At 35.8% G+C, this 17,448-nt stretch overlaps 1 protein-coding gene across 6 annotated transcripts in view; it reads left to right on the top strand.

Moving 5' to 3' along the window:
* Positions 1 to 17,448, top strand: part of SEMA3A (semaphorin 3A) — a 554,212-nt gene that overhangs the window by 439,402 nt on the left and 97,362 nt on the right. For all 6 annotated transcript variants that reach the window (XM_054687612.2, XM_009453467.5, XM_054687611.2 and 3 more), the window contains one exon: positions 12,573 to 12,666. In XM_054687612.2, coding sequence (XP_054543587.1) covers positions 12,573 to 12,666 — 94 coding nt within the window. The remainder of the gene's footprint in view (positions 1 to 12,572; positions 12,667 to 17,448) is intronic.

Raw genomic sequence — 17,448 nt, 5'->3', positions numbered from 1 at the left:
CTTTCCTCTGCCCTCTCTCTGTGGATTCTACTGGCCTCCTACACTCACATCCAGTCCACACAGACACACACACCCACACCCATACACACACGTCTTTCTACAAAATATATTTTGAAGAACTCAATCAAATAAAGCTATTATTTATATACTAAAACAGAACATTCACTGTACTCACATTGAACTCCGATGGTTTCCAGTTTCTAGTATTTTAGTGTGTTATGAATACTCTAAAATAAAATAGTTTTAGTGTATTATAAATACACTAAAATAAAATTGTTTCTACTACTTTAGTGTGTTTAGTGTAAATAATATTATGTTTGTGAATCTTGCATTTTTATATAGTGGTTAAAACCATGTTTTTGGAAAAAGATGTTATCGAATTCTTATTCCCTCCATTATTAGCTTTGTGATTTGATGTTATAGGCAAAATGTCTCAATTTTCTCGTCTGCAAAGCAGGTATTATAATAATAGTAGGGTTGTCATGAAGATTAAGTGAAATAATAAATACATGAAGTTTTAAGGCAATGTTAACACTTAAATGTTAAATGAAAATAGCTAACAAATAATTTATAAACTCTGTAATAGTGTCTGTAATGTATTATTGTTATATAATTTTTGTTGTACTTTGTGGTATACTCCTTGAGATTCACAACTAGGTCTTTCACCTCCGTATTCCAAATACCTATATAAACCTTACATAGTAACAGCTTAATATGTATCTACTGAATCATTAATATTTATATTAGTGCTTCAAAGACTTACATAAATTAGTAAAGTCTCAAAAGTAAATACAAGGTGAACATATCAAAAATAAATTATATATTTCTGTAAACAGAAAATTATATTTCACAAACCCAAGCAGCTTCTCCAGTTTCCTCCTCCGCTTGCCTACATCCCAGAGCTGCCTGCAGTAATTCCTATTGAGCAAAAACAGTCAGGAAAAAAACAACTGGAATGATGGGATACACAGGAGAGACATTACATTAATCAGAAATAAGTTTATGTTCCACAAAGAAATAAGTTGATAATTTTGCCTATCAGTGAGGCTGACCCTTTTCAGAGGGGTAATATTTATTGATAAGCTTAATATAAAAATCAGGTGGAGAATTACAAGGCCCAGTGAAAATTAAGGAGGAACAAGATTATAAAGATAAAGGGACTTTGAACTATAGGTTTTATTTTTTAATCTTTTATAACAAGAGTAGACTAATATTTGAGGTCTGTAAGCATCAATAATATATTAATAATAACACACATACCACCAAGACGTTAAAGAGTATCATGTTTCCCAAAACTCACTTTAAAACTTGGTAATATTTGAATTTTGTAGGCTAACATCTCCTACACAATTGTGTTCACATCTGTGTCAGATCCTTAAATTATTAGCTCCTGAAGGCGAAATTATTAGTTCCTGGGATGTGTCTTTGCTACTCCCTGTATGTAGTTTTTGCACAGTCTCTTCCAACCAGTTACTAATTTTTTCACTCATTCATTGATTCTTTTATGAGCTTTAACTCAGTGCAAAGCTCTATATTTATATTTGAAAGAAATGTAGTTAGATTTGTCCCTCACCTTTAAAAAAATCTAATAAAAAAAGGAATACATGCATCACCGAATATCAAGTTTGAAGTTTAAAGAAAATAACAGAAGAAAGGTATGGATAGATTGCTATGCAAGTTCCAGAGAGAAAACATTTTTCTCTGCTGGGGAAAATAAATGGACATTTAATGTACTGTGCATCATGGCCTAATCTTTACATAATAGGTAAAATTTGTACCTGCTTAGATTAGGGAAAAGTGACTCCAAATACATGAAGAATGACATACAGGAAAAATAGAGTGAGTATTTTTTCATCTGTCCTGCCATTAAATACCACTTCGCATAACTCCTGGCCTAAACAAGAATTAACCCAAAAACTAAACTAATGTTTTCAGTGTGATCCCTCCTTCTAGATCTCATGGACTTTTTCTAGTACGATTGTGATCTCATGTCAAAATTTCTCTTCCTGGAGGTCCTCTGACTGCTGACTCTATATTGTGTGCTGTTAAGGGCATAGGATTCAGAATTTGGACACGTGTTGTTCAATGGAAATATTCTATATTTGCCTTTATCCATTATGGAAGCCACTAGCCATATGTGACTATTGACATCTTGAAATGTGACTCATGAAGCTGACGAATGGAATTTTTCCTTTTGATTAGTTTAAATTAAATAACCACATGCAATGTGTGACTGTAGTATTGCACAGTGTATATCTAAAGTCGCCTTTTAAGGAAAAGTAAATTATGGATAAATTTGATCTGCAGAAGGATCTCTTTTGGTCAAAGTGCAGTATGTCACAATATTTCCTTTGAGATCTTATTACACTCTTTATTTGCTGAAGCCAGTAGTTTCACCCTGTATAGTTATTGCCTGTATACTATTGTTAATTCAAGTATGTGTAAAGGAAGACTAACTAATTATATCAGCAGGAATCTCTGAAGACTTCCAGGAAGTGACTTTTGAATTTAATCTCAAAGGAAAAGGTCACCCTCAGGCTGGGGGCTGAGGATGAGTGAGGGCAGAAGGAAGGGGTCTCAGGCAGAGATGAGAAAAGGATGGCATGACCAGGGGAATATTCAATAATTTAGTATAACTGGCATACAAAGTGTCTTTTGTGAGAAACAGAAAGGCAGAAAATGCCATTTGAAAAAATATATGATAACATACATTCTTTCAATACTGTCCAACTATTAGTTTTCACATAATTTTATGCAATTTCCCACCTAAAATATTCATCCTATCACATATATAAAGGTTTCCTTTCTTTTCTTTTTCTTTTACAAACATCATTTACGTTTTAATCATTAAACACAACAACTAAAATTACAACTTTGTTACCTAAATTTATGACTTGGACAAGATTGAGATTTAGGAAATTTATTGCCATGAAGTCACCAATGGTTTATAATTTATAAGACTTTGGATTAGACATTAGCACAGTTATTATTTCCTCTAATGCCTTACCTCACCACAGTCTAATAACATTCAGGAAATCCAAAAGACAAAGGGGAGAGAGTGGTCTTGAAAGCTAAAAACAGTCGTTGAAAACTGATGCAATCATGTAATAAAATATAGCACAATAACTTATATGATATGCTCATAGCATCTGCTAAAGCAATTAGAATCCGTATAGCTAAAGTTTTATTCATGTATTTCTACAGTGAAAACTCTTTCAGTCCATGTAAGACATTTAAGTTATGCAGTTTAATTGTGTACATTGGTCTTAGGATTTTCAGTCTTATTACTTGCATATGCGATCTATTTCACACTCTTCCAAAACAGAAATCCACTGGGTAGCAATCAGATTTTGAAAGTCCTTCCAAGTAAAGCCAGATAGTGGTCTATGTGATATTTTTCATATGATAACATAGGGTGTTAATATGCAATTATATTAACACTGTTCGTTCATGATAATTCAATACCTTCACACATCTAAATTAAGGTCTTGCTCATTAGATAACAGAAACAGCAATATTAGTGTCTCTTCATATCAATGACTTTAAATTTATCAGATATATTAAAGAGGACGCTGTTTTATTTGATGATTTTCACACGCATTCTATGTAATAATGTTGTAACTTTTAGAGATTCGCAACAAAATAATTTAATGAATCGGCAGTTATATTCCTTTTGAAAGAATGTCTCATATTACAAAAATAATGTACTTTTTCTAATTTAAATTATTTTTTCATGAAACCTTTTCAATTATCTTCTCATCTACCTATAAGAAAGAATTTTCAATGCATTGTGAAAGGTCAAAATATTTACAGATATTTCAAACATGCCTTATAATTTTGCCTGATTAAAATATAGGCTGGCATTTCTACTGTGACATAAGATATTTTGATCATAGTAGAACAGAATAAGTTTACTGTAACAACTATAAACAATGGTTAAGGGAAATTAATAAATCTGTTTCAAGGGCATACTAAGTATTTTGTAGACATTATAACAAGAATTATTCACTTCAACTTTGAGATTTTCTTATCTGCTTATTACAGGAGTCTGAATTTCAGAAGGGTGTAGGAACTTGCCTGAGGCACAGAGCCAATAAAAGGCACAGCCAGAGATAACACCCAGTTCTGCCCGATTTCAACATCCTTAAAGCCCATTATTACATGTAATGGGCATGAATTTTACACTACAAACATGTGTAAGAAGTGTCATTTTATCTCTCTATCCAAAAATCAAATTATATTTATTTCAGATCCTCATCTCACTAGACTGGAAAGGAAATTCAATTTATTCTCTATGGAATTGTGTAAGAATATAGAAGATTTACATGGTAGATTCCCAGAAATTTGGGTAGGAATTACATTAAAAGGAAACATATTATGTATCGGTAAAAGAGGTGACTAACTTAGTATTTATTTACGGGGTTGAACAAAAAGGAGGAAAGGAAAGGGATGCCAGCTTTGAACACATTACCTGACACCATGACGAAGGATAGTTTTTCATCTTCTCTTGAACCGTAACTGACATGCTTAACCTCTCTTCCTATGAGTTCTAATCCTTTACCTTGTAAATCAAATACTGCATGAAATTGGAAGCACTTCTCATCTACCTTGGCACTGTCTGATTAACTTGGACATATGATCCCAGACATAAAGTATCTTATGCTTTGAGGAGATAGCGTGTCTGTCTGTGTCAGTAGTGTAAAATGTCTTATTGAGTACAAGAAAATATAACAATATTCATAACAATAATTTCTCCCACACTACCACTTCGTTCTGCTGCTTCTTTTAGTCTGTAATATATAGTCACATATACAAATTTTAATATTTTGTATGAATTGTGACAATAGAGTATAGGTCTTTTATTATGTTTCCTTTTTACTATTTCCTAATTTTTCTTTTTTTTTTTCCAGTTTTTTTTTTTTTTTATACTTTTAGTTTTAGGGTACATGTACACATTGTGCAGGTTAGTTACATATGTATACATGTGCCAAGCTGGTGCACTGCACCCACTAACTCGTCATCTAGCATTAGGTATATCTCCCAATAATATCCCTCCGCCTCCCCCCACCCCACAACAGTCCCCAGCGTGTGATATTCCCCTTCCTGTGTACATGTGATCTCATTGTTCAATTCCCACCTATGAGTGAGAATATGCGGTGTATGGTTTTTTGTTCTTGCGATAGTTTACTGAGAATGATGTTTTCCAATTTCATCCATGTCCCTACAAAGGACATGAACTCATCATTTTTTATGGCTGCGTAGTATTCCATGGTGTATATGTGCCACATTTTCTTAATCCAGTCTATCATTGTTGGACAATTGGGTTGGTTCCAAGTCTTTGCTATTGTGAATACTGCCGCAATAAACATACGTGTGCATGTGTCTTTATAGCAGCATGATTTATAGTCCTTTGGGTATATACCCAGTAATGGGATGGCTGGGTGAAATGGTATTTCCAGTTCTAGATCCCTGAGGAATAGCCACACTGACTTCCACAATGGTTGAACTAGTTTACAGTCCCACCAACAGTGTAAAAGTGTTCCTATTTCTCCACATCCTCTCCAGCACCTGTTGTTTCCTGACTTTTTAATGATTGCCATTCTAACTGGTGTGAGATGGTATCTCATTGTGGTTTTGATTTGCATTTCTCTGATGACCAGTGATGATGAGCATTTTTTCATGTGTTTTTTGGCTGCATAAATGTCTTCTTTTGAGAAGTGTCTGTTCATGTCCTTCGCCCACTTTTTGATGGGGTTGTTTGTTTTTTTCTTGTAAATTTTTTGAGTTCATTGTAGATTCTGGATATTAGCCCTTTGTCAGATGAGTAGGTTGCGAAAATTTTCTCCCATTTTGTAGGTTGCCTGTTCACTCTGATGGTAGTTTCTTTTGCTGTGCAGAAGCTCTTTAGTTTAATTAGATCCCATTTGTCAATTTTGTCTTTTGTTGCCATGGCTTTTGGTGTTTTAGACATGAAGTCCTTGCCCATGCCTATGTCCTGAATGGTAATGCCTAGGTTTTCTTCTAGGGTTTTTATGGTTTTAGGTCAAACGTTTAAGTCTTTAATCCATCTTGAATTGATTTTTGTATAAGGTGTAAGGAAGGGATCCAGTTTCAGCTTTCTACATACGGCTAGCCAGTTTTCCCAGCACCATTTATTAAATAGGGAATCCTTTCCCCATTGCTTGTTTTTCTCAGGTTTGTCAAAGATCAGATACTTGTAGATAGGCGGCGTTATTTCTGAGGACTCTGTTCTGTTCCATTTGTCTATATCTCTGTTTTGGTAGCAGTACCATGCTGTTTTGGTTACTATAGCCTTGTAGTATAGTTTGAAGTCAGGTAGTGTGATGCCTCCAGCTTTGTTCTTTTGGCTTAGGATTGACTTGGCAATGCGGGCTCTTTTTTGGTTCCATATGAACTTTAAAGCAGTTTTTTCCAATTCTGTGAAGAAAGTGATTGGTAGCTTGATGGGGATGGCATTGAATCTGTAAATTACCTTGGGCAGTATGGACATTTTCATGATATTGATTCTTCCTACCCATGAGCATGGAATGTTCTTCCATTTGTTTGTATCCTCTTTTATTTCCTTGAGCAGTGGTTTGTAGTTCTCCTTGAAGAGGTCCTTCACATCCCTTGTAAGTTGGATTCCTAGGTATTTTATTCTCTTTGAAGCAATTGTGAATGGGAGTTCACTCATGATTTGGCTCTCTGTTTGTCTGTTGATGGTGTATAAGAATGCTTGTGATTTTTGTACATTGATTTTGTATCCTGAGACTTTGCTGAAGTTGCTTATCAGCTTAAGGAGATTTTGGGCTGAGACAATGGGGTTTTCTAGATATACGATCATGTTTTCTGCAAACAGGGACAATTTGACTTCCTCTTTTCCTAATTGAATACCCTTTATTTCCTTCTCCTGCCTAATTGCCCTGGCCAGAACTTCCAACACTATGTTGAATAGGAGTGGTGAGAGAGGGCATCCCTGTATTGTGCCAGTCTTCAAAGTGAATGCTTCCAGTTTTTGCCCATTCAGTATGATATTGGATGTGGGTTTGTCATAGATAGCTCATATTATTTTGAAATACGTCCCATCAATACCTAATTAATTGAGAGTTTTTAGCATGAAGTGTTGCTGAATTTTGTCAAAGGCTTTTTCTGCATCTATTGCGATAATCATGTGGTTTTTGTCTTTGGCTCTGTTTATATGCTGGATTACATTTATTGATTTACGTATGTTGAACCAGCCTTGCATCCCAGGGATGAAGCCCACTTCATCATGGTGGATAAGCTTTTTGATGTGCTGCTGGACTCAGTTTGCCAGTATTTTATTGAGGATTTTTGCATCAATGTTCATCAAGGATATTGGTCTAAAATTCTCTTTTTTGGTTGTGTCTCTGCCTGGCTTTGGTATCAGGATGATGCTGGCCTCATAAAATGAGTTAGGGAGGATTCCCTTTTTTTCTATTGATTGGAATAGTTTCAGAAGGAATGCTACCAGTTCCTCCTTGTACCTCTGGTAGAATTCAGCTGTGAATCCATCTGGTCCTGGACTCTTTTTGGTTGGTAAGCTATTGATTATTGCCACAATTTCAGATCCTGTTATTGGTCTATTCAGAGATTCAACTTCTTCCTGGTTTAGTCTTGGGAGAGTGTATGTGTCAAGGAATTTATCCATTTCTTCTAGATTTTCTAGTTTATTTTTGTAGAGGTGTTTGTAGTATTCTCTGATGGTAGTTTGTATTTCTGTGGGATCAGTGGTGATATCCCCTTTATCATTTTTTATTGCGCCTATTAGATTCTTCTCTCTTTTTTCTTTATTAGTCTTGCTAGCGGTCTATCAATTTTGTTGATCCTTTCAAAAAACCAGCTCCTGGATTCATTAATTTTTTATGTTGTGTCTTTGTTCTCGTTGGTTTCAAAGAACATCTTTATTTCTGCCTTCATTTCGTTATGTACCCAGTAGTCATTCAGGAGCAGGTTTTTCAGTTTCCATGTAGTTGAGCGGTTTTGAGTGAGATTCTTAAACCTGAGCTCTAGTTTGATTGCACTGTGGTCTGAGAGATAGTTTGTTATAATTTCTGTTCTTTTACATTTGCTGAGGAGAGCTTTACTTCCAAGTATGTGGTCAATTTTGGAATAGGTGTGGTGTGGTGCTGAAAAAAATGTATATTCTGTTGATTTGGGGTGGAGAGTTCTGTAGATGTCTATTAGGTCCGCTTGGTGCAGAGCTGAGTTCAATTCCTGGGTATCCTTGTTGACTTTCTGTCTCGTTGATCTGTCTAATGTTGACAGTGGGGTGTTAAAGTCTCCCATTATTAATGTGTGGGAGTCTAAGTCTCTTTGTAGGTCACTCAGGACTTGCTTTATGAATCTGGGTGCTCCTGTATTGGGTGCATATATATTTAGGATAGTTAGCTCTTCTTGTTGAATTGATCCCTTTACCATTATGTAATGGCCTTCTTTGTCTCTTTTGATCTTTGTTGGTTTAAAGTCTGTTTTATCAGAGACTAGTATTGCAACCCCTGCCTTTTTTTGTTTTCCATTTGCTTGGTAGATCTTCCTCCATCCTTTTATTTTGAGCCTATGTGTGTCTCTGCACGTGAGATGGGTTTCCTGAATACAGCACACTGATGGGTCTTGACTCTTTATCCAATTTGCCAGTCTGTGTCTTTGAATTGGAGCATTTAGTCCATTTACCTTTAAAGTTAATATTGTTATGTGTGAATTTGATCCTGTCATTATGATGTTAGCTGGTTATTTTGCTCGTTAGTTGATGCAGTTTCTTCCTAGTCTTGATGGTCTTTACATTTTGGCCTGATTTTGCAGCGGCTGGTACCGATTTTTCCTTTCCATGTTTAGCGCTTCCTTCAGGAGCTCTTTTAGGGCAGGCCTGGTGGTGACAAAATCTCTCAGCATTTGCTTGTCTGTAAAGTATTTTATTTCTCCTTCACTTATGAAGCTTAGTTTGGCTGGATATGAAATTCTGGGTTGAAAATTCTTGTCTTTAAGAATGTTGAATATTGGCCACCACTCTCTTCTGGCTTGTAGGGTTTCTGCCAAGAGATCAGCTGTTAGTCTGATGGGCTTCCCTCTGAGGATAACCCGACCTTTCTCTCTGGCTGCCCTTAACATTTTTTCCTTCATTTCAACTTTGGTGAATTTGACAATTATGTGTCTTGGAGTTGCTCTTCTCGAGGAGTTTCTTTGTGGCATTCTCTGTATTTCCTGAATCTGAACGTTGGCCTGCCTTGCTAGATTGGGGAAGTTCTCCTGGATAATATCCTGCAGAGTGTTTTCCAACTTGGTTCCATTCTCCCCGTCACTTTCAGGTACACCAATCAGACGTAGATTTGGTCTTCTCACATAGTCCCATATTTCTTGGAGGCTTTGCTTGTTTCTTTTTATTCTTTTTTCTCTAAACTTCCCTTCTCGCTTCATTTCATTCATTTCATCTTCCATCGCTGATACCCTTTCTTCCAGTTGATCTCATCGGCTCCTGAGGCTTCTGCATTCTTCGTGTAGTTCTCGAGCCTTGGTTTTCAGCTCCATCACCTCCTTAAAGCACTTCTCTGTATTGATTATTCTAGTTATACATTCTTCTATATTTTTTTCAAAGATTTCAACTTCTTTGCCTTTGGTTTGAATGTCCTCCCGTAGCTCAGAGTAATTTGATCGTCTGAAGCCTTCTTCTCTCAGCTCGTCAAAGTCATTCTCCATCCAGCTTTGTTCCGTTGCTGGTGAGGAACTGCGTTCCTTTGGAGGAGGAGACGCACTCTGCTTTTTAGAGTTTCCAGTTTTTCTGCTCTGTTTTTTCCCCATCTTTGTGGTTTTATCTACTTTTGGTCTTTGATGATGGTGATGTACAGATGGGTTTTTGGTGTGGATGTCCTTTCTGTTTGTTAGTTTTCCTTCTAACAGACAGGACCCTCAGCTGCAGGTCTGTTGGAATACCCTGCCATGTGAGGTGTCAGTGTGCCCCTGCTGGGGGGTGCCTCCCAGTTAGGTTGCTTAGGGGTCAGTGGTCAGGGACCCACTTGAGGAGGCCGTCTGCCCGTTCTCAGATCTCCAGCTGCGTGCTGGGAGAACCACTGCTCTCTTCAAAGCTGTCAGACAGGGACATTTAAGTCTGCAGAGGTTACTGCTGTCTTTTTGTTTGTCTGTGCCCTGCCCCCAGAGGTGGAGCCTACAGAGGCAGGCAGGCCTCCTTGAGCTGTGGTGGGCTCCACCCAGTTGGAGCTTCCCGGCTGCTTTGTTTACCTAATCAAGCTTGGGCAATGGCGGGCGCCCCTCCCCCAGCCTCGCTGCCGCCTTGCAGTTTGATCTCAGACTGCTGTGCTGGCAATCAGCGAGACTCCGTGGGCGGAGGACCCTCCGAGCCAGGTGCGGGATATTATCTCGTGATGTGCCGTTTTTTAAGCCCGCCAGAAAAGCGCAGTATTAGCGCGGGAGTGACCGGATTTTCCAGGTGCTGTCTGTCACCCCTTTCTTTGACTCGGAAAGGGAACTCCCTGACCCCTCGCGCTTCCCGAGTGAGGCAATGCCTCTCCCTGCTTCGGCTCGCGCACGGTGCGCGCACCCACTGACCTGAACCCACTGTCTCGCACTCCGTAGTGAGATGAACCCGGTACCTGAGATGGAAATGCAGAAATCACCGTCTTCTGCGTCGCTCACGCTGGGAGCTGTGGACCGGAGCTGTTCCTATTCGGCCATCTTGGCTCCTCCTATTTCCTAATTTGTCCTCAAAATACACATATATCTGGGTATTTCTTTAATGATTCTTCTAAGTTTTTGAATAGAATATGTCATTTCATAAAATTTTAATATTTAAATGCCTATGATAAATTCGTAGTTGTGAAAAAGTTTGTAATTTAGTGATTTATATAAACGTCTCAATGTAATATTTTTTTGACACTATGTTAGGAAAGTTGAAAATAATGGCAACAACCTGTGTTAATTTCCATATTATTTTGCTATACTGGTAATACTAACATAATTAATAGAATATAAATAAATAGCATTTTTAAAACTTTGCTGCTTTTAAAATGTTTTAAATAAATTATTAAACCCTCCAAATTAACTTGTGAGGTTAAATATCCTTACATGTGCTGACATTTTAGGACCAGAAGCTCAGAGATATGAAACAGTGACCAGAAAACCAGAGCTAAGCCTGGTGCCTGGCTCATTGCGTTTTCCAGTATAACTTAGTACAATTCTGTGAAAGTCCATAAATCATTTCACAGTATAGATTTTAGAACTAACCTAAAGAAATATCATTGGTACAGGACAGCTAATTGCCAAATACAGAATAAATGCAAAGAAAGAAGAATAGAATTGGTAATTCTCATTCACAGTAATAAAAACAGAACACTTGGAATTTCTTCCTTTTTTTTAACTTTTGTCCCTAATTCAAATGAGTTTTAAGAGTAATAATTTGAAACCCTGCCATTAGTTCCATCAGAAATATTAAATGTTAAACAAAATGATCCTTACTGATCATAAAATGGACACCATTTAATATACCAAGATGGTAGAAAATACTTTTATGTGAATTGTAGAGAAATTCCCAAAAAATAAAAAGCTATTTTATTTCAGTCTGTGGACAACTTAATGTACTACTGGAAAAAGCATACATATTCTTATCTAATTAATTCCCAGGGCACTTGGTTCTTAAAAGAATGCTCAGAAATGTCCTCAGATTTACTCCACTGTCACATATAGAGTGCAGTAGGTAGACACATTCTGACAACAGGGTCTCAAGTGTGAATTAGTTATCTCCTTATCAAGATTTTTGATGTCATGCTTTCCTGCACATATTCTACCTTGAGACATGTGTATATTTTTTATAGGTAGTCAAAAGTTCATTCCTGTTTCTGAGTACTTAGGGACCCAACAGAGCAGGCTTTCCCGTGGTAATAATGTGCTTGTTATTCCAGTGACACCACCTCCAGGCACACTGCTCTCCTAACCTGGGATATTTCCCTCTTAGAGAAGTGAATGAGGCATTTCAGGCACTTCACCTGCTGCTGTAACTTAAAAATACACAAGAAGCACGTAGCCACCAAAGATGTGCAAAGGACATAGTGGGGAAAATAAATTTGATGGCTATTTAACATGTCTTCTGGAAATTACATACTGACAAGATTGTGTAATTTATTCTAGACAACTAACGTAGTGAATTGCTATTTTTCTTTTCTACAAAGGAAGGAAATGAGTCATTTTATTTAAGTTTAACATTCTTTCCTCAAAAGCCATTATGATAGATTTTAACATACCTGTGTGATAAAATAATCACTCTCCTCTTACCATGACACATCCTGTTCTTTATAGTTCATTTACACATTATTGTTTGCAACGTGCTAACTGCTACTAAATATCATTAAGCTAAGTAGATATTTGGCTAGTATTACCTATTTTCAATACACTTGATTTATTTTGCCATCTCAAAAATTTGAACAAATAAAAATTAACTCTTGTGTTGGACATGAATACTTGACATCTCTCTGATTAACTGATGTGTTGAAAACACTCATTTTTATATATAAAGGAAACCCTTTTCTCTTTCTTTTTTAAATCCACAGGACAATATTTTTAAGCTGGAGAACTCACATTTTGAAAACGGCCGTGGGAAGAGTCCATATGACCCTAAGCTGCTGACAGCATCCCTTTTAATAGGTGCGTAGTCAACAATCAATTAAATAGTGAGTTTTCTATAGATAACAAACAGGTTGCATGTTCTTTTTTATCTACCAAGATTTTCCATTATGAAATAATAATTGTTTTAGAAGGACATTAGTTGTGATATATTCAAATGTTTGAAAATGAAGAAACACTAAATGCTATTTTGCTTATTGCACCAACTAGTCTGATTCTCTTTAATGGAAATGGAATAGGATCTTAAAATGGCCTCTCAATTACTATGCAGCCCCACTTGGTACAGTTGGCAGAGACCCATTGTGTTACCTTGTGCTGGCTCATCCTAATATCATATTACATATACAGGCTAAGGGAAGTTACATTCTGTATTCACCTTTTATGAAATTAGCTCTTCTGTTTTGGAAAATCTAACAAAATATTTGATGTGACGTCCTCTACCTTTTTCTGTAACCATCGTCTTTTCTAGCTTTCTCCTCTTTTCATTTAGCATTGCTGATAAGTGGGGAATGCTTATAGTTCAAAATAATAGGAGTAGATACAAATAAGATAAAACTTTTGTCTGTATTGAAAAATAAAGAATTTTTTCCAGACTCTTAACTACCTCTGGACTGGAGTTAACTAAATACACAAACAAAAAGTGGCAAATCATGAAGCAATTTTTAAATTTTTTATTTCCTCTTTCTTTTATCATTTTTTCCTTTCTTTTTTATTTTTTAAATTTTGAGCATACCAACAACCTAAAACATAAAAAAACTCTGGGTCATGATTCTGTTCTTGAACATATTTTTCTACATAATTGTGTAGAAATTATGTACCTTTTTGTTTTCCTTTTCTATACAATATGCCAAAGAATTATTTAATAGCACAACAAAATGAAACTTTTCAAATCTAAAATTTCTAATTAAATTTTAAATAATAAATCTTGATTAAGAAATTAAATTTAGGTTATCTGATGTGTCATAAGTTTATAAAGTTTTCCATGTTTCTCTTCTTATAATTTTTTCCTACTCAGAAAAATAAACTCTAGTCATATTGACTGCCATATTAACCATGAAGATATATATTTTTTCTGTATTTTCTAGTGTTTTCTTTTATCACCATGTTTCACTGATCCTTATTCTATTAAGAAGAAATCCATTGTGGCATCAATTATCTCCTCTGTTGCTTTTCAAATGTGGACACTTTTAGTCCATTTCATGCATTTATGCAGCATTTTAACAAAAGTTTAAGACCTGAAGGAAGGCAGCATACCTAGCACACTTACAATTTTCCTATTTACGGTTGGTCTAGTGATTATTTGTTGATGGCTTCCTCAAAAATACATGCTGAAATTTGAACGTTGTTTTAAACAAAGGGTAGGAGTCATATTTTGTATAAACTTACAGCTTATAGTTATTTAAATTGCACACTGAAAAAAGGATAGGTATTCTTTAAAAAGCAGTATGCTAAAGTGTGCCCAAAGCAGCTTTACTTCATGGTATGTTTCTCAGTAGGGACTTGCTTGATTATTTATTTTAATATTCCGCTGAGAAAGAATGATGACAAGTAGGTATTACCTAGTTCATATGGTATGCAACCACCCAAAGTCCACAAAGAAAACGAAACTCCACAGTTTTAGTTTTATATTTGAATATCTTTGAAAAAGCTATATAGGTTTATGAAAAGGCAGAGAGAATGAGCAAAGTTCAGTGAGTCAGGAAGAGGACGTGGCTAGAAAGAACAATAGGTGTTTCAGAAAAAGAACTTTCAGATGGAAGTGCAGACCTAACCTATCCAATATGGTAAAATAATTTAGTAATTTTCAGAGGTATGTAGCGCTTATTGACAAGACCAAATAAATTAACTTCTGAATTCATTGAATAGCAAGATACAGAAAAAGAAACAGGCCATATTATACCTGGCAAAATCCTTCAAAATACCTGAAACGCCATTTTAATTCAAGAGCTGAAACTCTCTGTGTTGAAGTTATTTGCTTTCTTTATAACTGTGCTATAAATTCTTCCTCTTATGGTACATTTAGTTCCCCTTGTTGGGTTTTCGTTGGCATTTTCTCTCATACTGCTCTAAAAAGAATGCTCACTAGTTTAATGGAGCTTTTTAACATAAATATTTTCTACAGCACTTCCCAAACTCTTTTACATACAAGGGTAACAGCTGTCTCAGAAATATACAGGTTGTACTTTGTATATCAGAAAATGGCCATTGGGAAAACCTGTATTCCCAAAAGCTTTTGGATACACCTTCCTCATTGGTACAAATAAGATAGAAATTTTAAGGTGGTTCTAGGCTTCTTCCTTCCCCGATACTGGGAAATAAAATTTCAGGTTGGGCTCAAACCATCTGTAAACTGGCTAGATGGATCTTGGCAGCAAATATTTTTTATACCACCAATCCCACTAGGAAAGAAGTAGTTTCAAACAGTAGTAAACTTTAAAACCAGTTGACAGCTTAAAATTTTTAGTTTACAAAAACTAGCAAGGTTTAATATGACTTCTTCCCAAAATGCCATGGGTTTTTAAGCTGAGGACTGTTGAGAATATGGATTCTCTCTTGAGCAATGCAAAGCTACTGAATGAAGTCCCCAAATCCAAGAACATGTCCTAAGTTTTTCAAACCAAAATAGTAAAGTTAATTTTGCAATCTCCTTTAAAAGTGATCATTTTGTCAAGATGAATTTGCTCCAGTCTTTATTTATTTATTTATTTATTTTTCTTGCTCTGTCGCCCAGGCTGGAGTGCAGTGGCATCTCAGCTAACTGCAACCTCTGTCTCCCGGGTTCAAGCAATTCTCCTGCCTCAGCCTCCTGAGTAGCTTAGACTACAGGCATGTGCCACCAGGCCCGGCTAAGTTTTGTATTTTTACGAGAGACAAGGTTTCACCATGTTGGTCAGTCTGGTCTCGAACTCCTGACCTCGTGATCCACCCACCTCAGCCTCCCAAAGTGCTGGGATTACAGGTGTGAGCCACAGCGCCTGGCCTTATTTTTTTTACTCTTTCTTATTTCATCCACCTGCAAATTTTTCTTATGAATTTGTTTTAAAAAATCTTTTATTAAAGATAGCAATTACTCACCTGCTAATAATAAATGCCAGGTGTGAACATAGCACAAGGATAAGCCTCAGTATTTTCCAACACTAATTAAGTACTATCTCACATTTTCATGATGTGAAAGAACAGTCAACTTGAGAGCAATTTTATTTTTTCATTGAAATCTTTTCCAGGCAATGCAGCACTAATAATTTAGAAATATTCCATCCCTAAGAGGTATTATTGAGACCTATTTCAAAGGTCTGAGACTTTTAGTTAAGGTTATATCCTCAAGTCAAAATGCTGTCTTGTCTCAGGAAAGAGCATAATTTGACATTACAAAATGCTCTCACTTGATACTAGAGCAAATAAGGAACTCTCTAAGTTAATTAGATACAATTGAAACAATTATTTGAAGCTCTCTGAGTCTCAGTTTCCTTGTACCTGAAATGGTATGGCAGTATTACTTTCACTAGTGTGTTGTGAGAAATAAGACAATGTAATAGCATACTATTATTTTCGGTGCTTGTGTAATTCTGGAATATATGCAAAGATAAAATAAGCAAACTTGCAGCAGTAGTTGCCTGTAGAAAGGCTGGGAGGGAGATTTGGTACCTTATAAATTTTACATTTTCAATTTTATACCATGTAGACATATAAGCTGTTGAAAAATTTTAATTTTAAAAGAACAACATAATTAACGAAGCCAAAATATTTATTGATATAGAGAAGGTGCTCAATAAATATAATAGTGTAAAATTTTTCTTACATCCATGGATTTCATCCGTGCTCTGTGTGTATGTGTGTGTGTGTGTTTCTGTGTGTGTGATAGAGGGGGTATTTTCTTTTCTTTTTCCCCCTTCTGTTTCTAATTTCTTTGGTACTCTGTGAGTGGAATTTACTTAAGGTGTTAACAACATAATGGCTTGGTGTTTAAGTTTGTTTGATATTTTGCTCACATTCATGTCACACTTTTCACCTGTGTTAGTAATGCTGCAATTTCATCAGGAAATGTGGTTTTGTTTCCACCTTCTGTTTCTCCTCACCACACCCTTCTTAGGAATTGTAATCCAATACATTCACTGATCTAAGCCACATTTTTACTTCATTTTGAGTTTTGAGCAGAAAGTCTAGAGTATATATGAACTTTTGTTTTTAATACATACTTCTCAGGCAACTAAGCCATAATAGAAATGCAGTTCACAAAACTGTTTTTGTTCATCTCAGTAAAGTATGCTCTCCTGTGAGAGAGTTAAGAAAGCTTCCAGTTAAGAAAGAATGGTCGTATCCTCAAATAGTAACTTTTGTATTTGACAGTTTCTGGATGATAGTTTATATTTGTCAGCACAAATTTGTCTTAGTTCAATATATTATTTTTGAAATGTTAAACTGCCCATGTGGTATTTTTTTAGAGAGGCTTAAAGATCTTGTAGGGTTTAGTATTCACAACCACCTTTTAATGTAGACAATAATTTCTAGATATATGATTCTACCATCAATTTAATAAAATTGGACAAATGTTTATTTCTTTCACAATTGGCTTAGTATATGTGAACAGCTCTAATGTATGTATCTCAATTATAATGTCATTTGAATAATTGCAGAATAACATTTAACTAATATACTACTTCAGATTTTCAAAAAGACTTATATTAGGATCAGAAAATTGTCAAATTAACACTATGCTTAAGAATCAACATATAATCTGGGGAGGAGCCAAGATGGCCGAATAGGAACAGCTCCGATCTACAGCTCCGAGCGTGAGCGACGCAG

The sequence above is a fragment of the Pan troglodytes genome, chromosome 6, assembly GCF_028858775.2.
Source record: "Pan troglodytes isolate AG18354 chromosome 6, NHGRI_mPanTro3-v2.0_pri, whole genome shotgun sequence".
Lineage (NCBI taxonomy): Eukaryota > Metazoa > Chordata > Mammalia > Primates > Hominidae > Pan > Pan troglodytes.
Note: the sequence above shows the minus strand (reverse complement) of the source record. Positions and strands in the feature narration are given on the sequence as shown.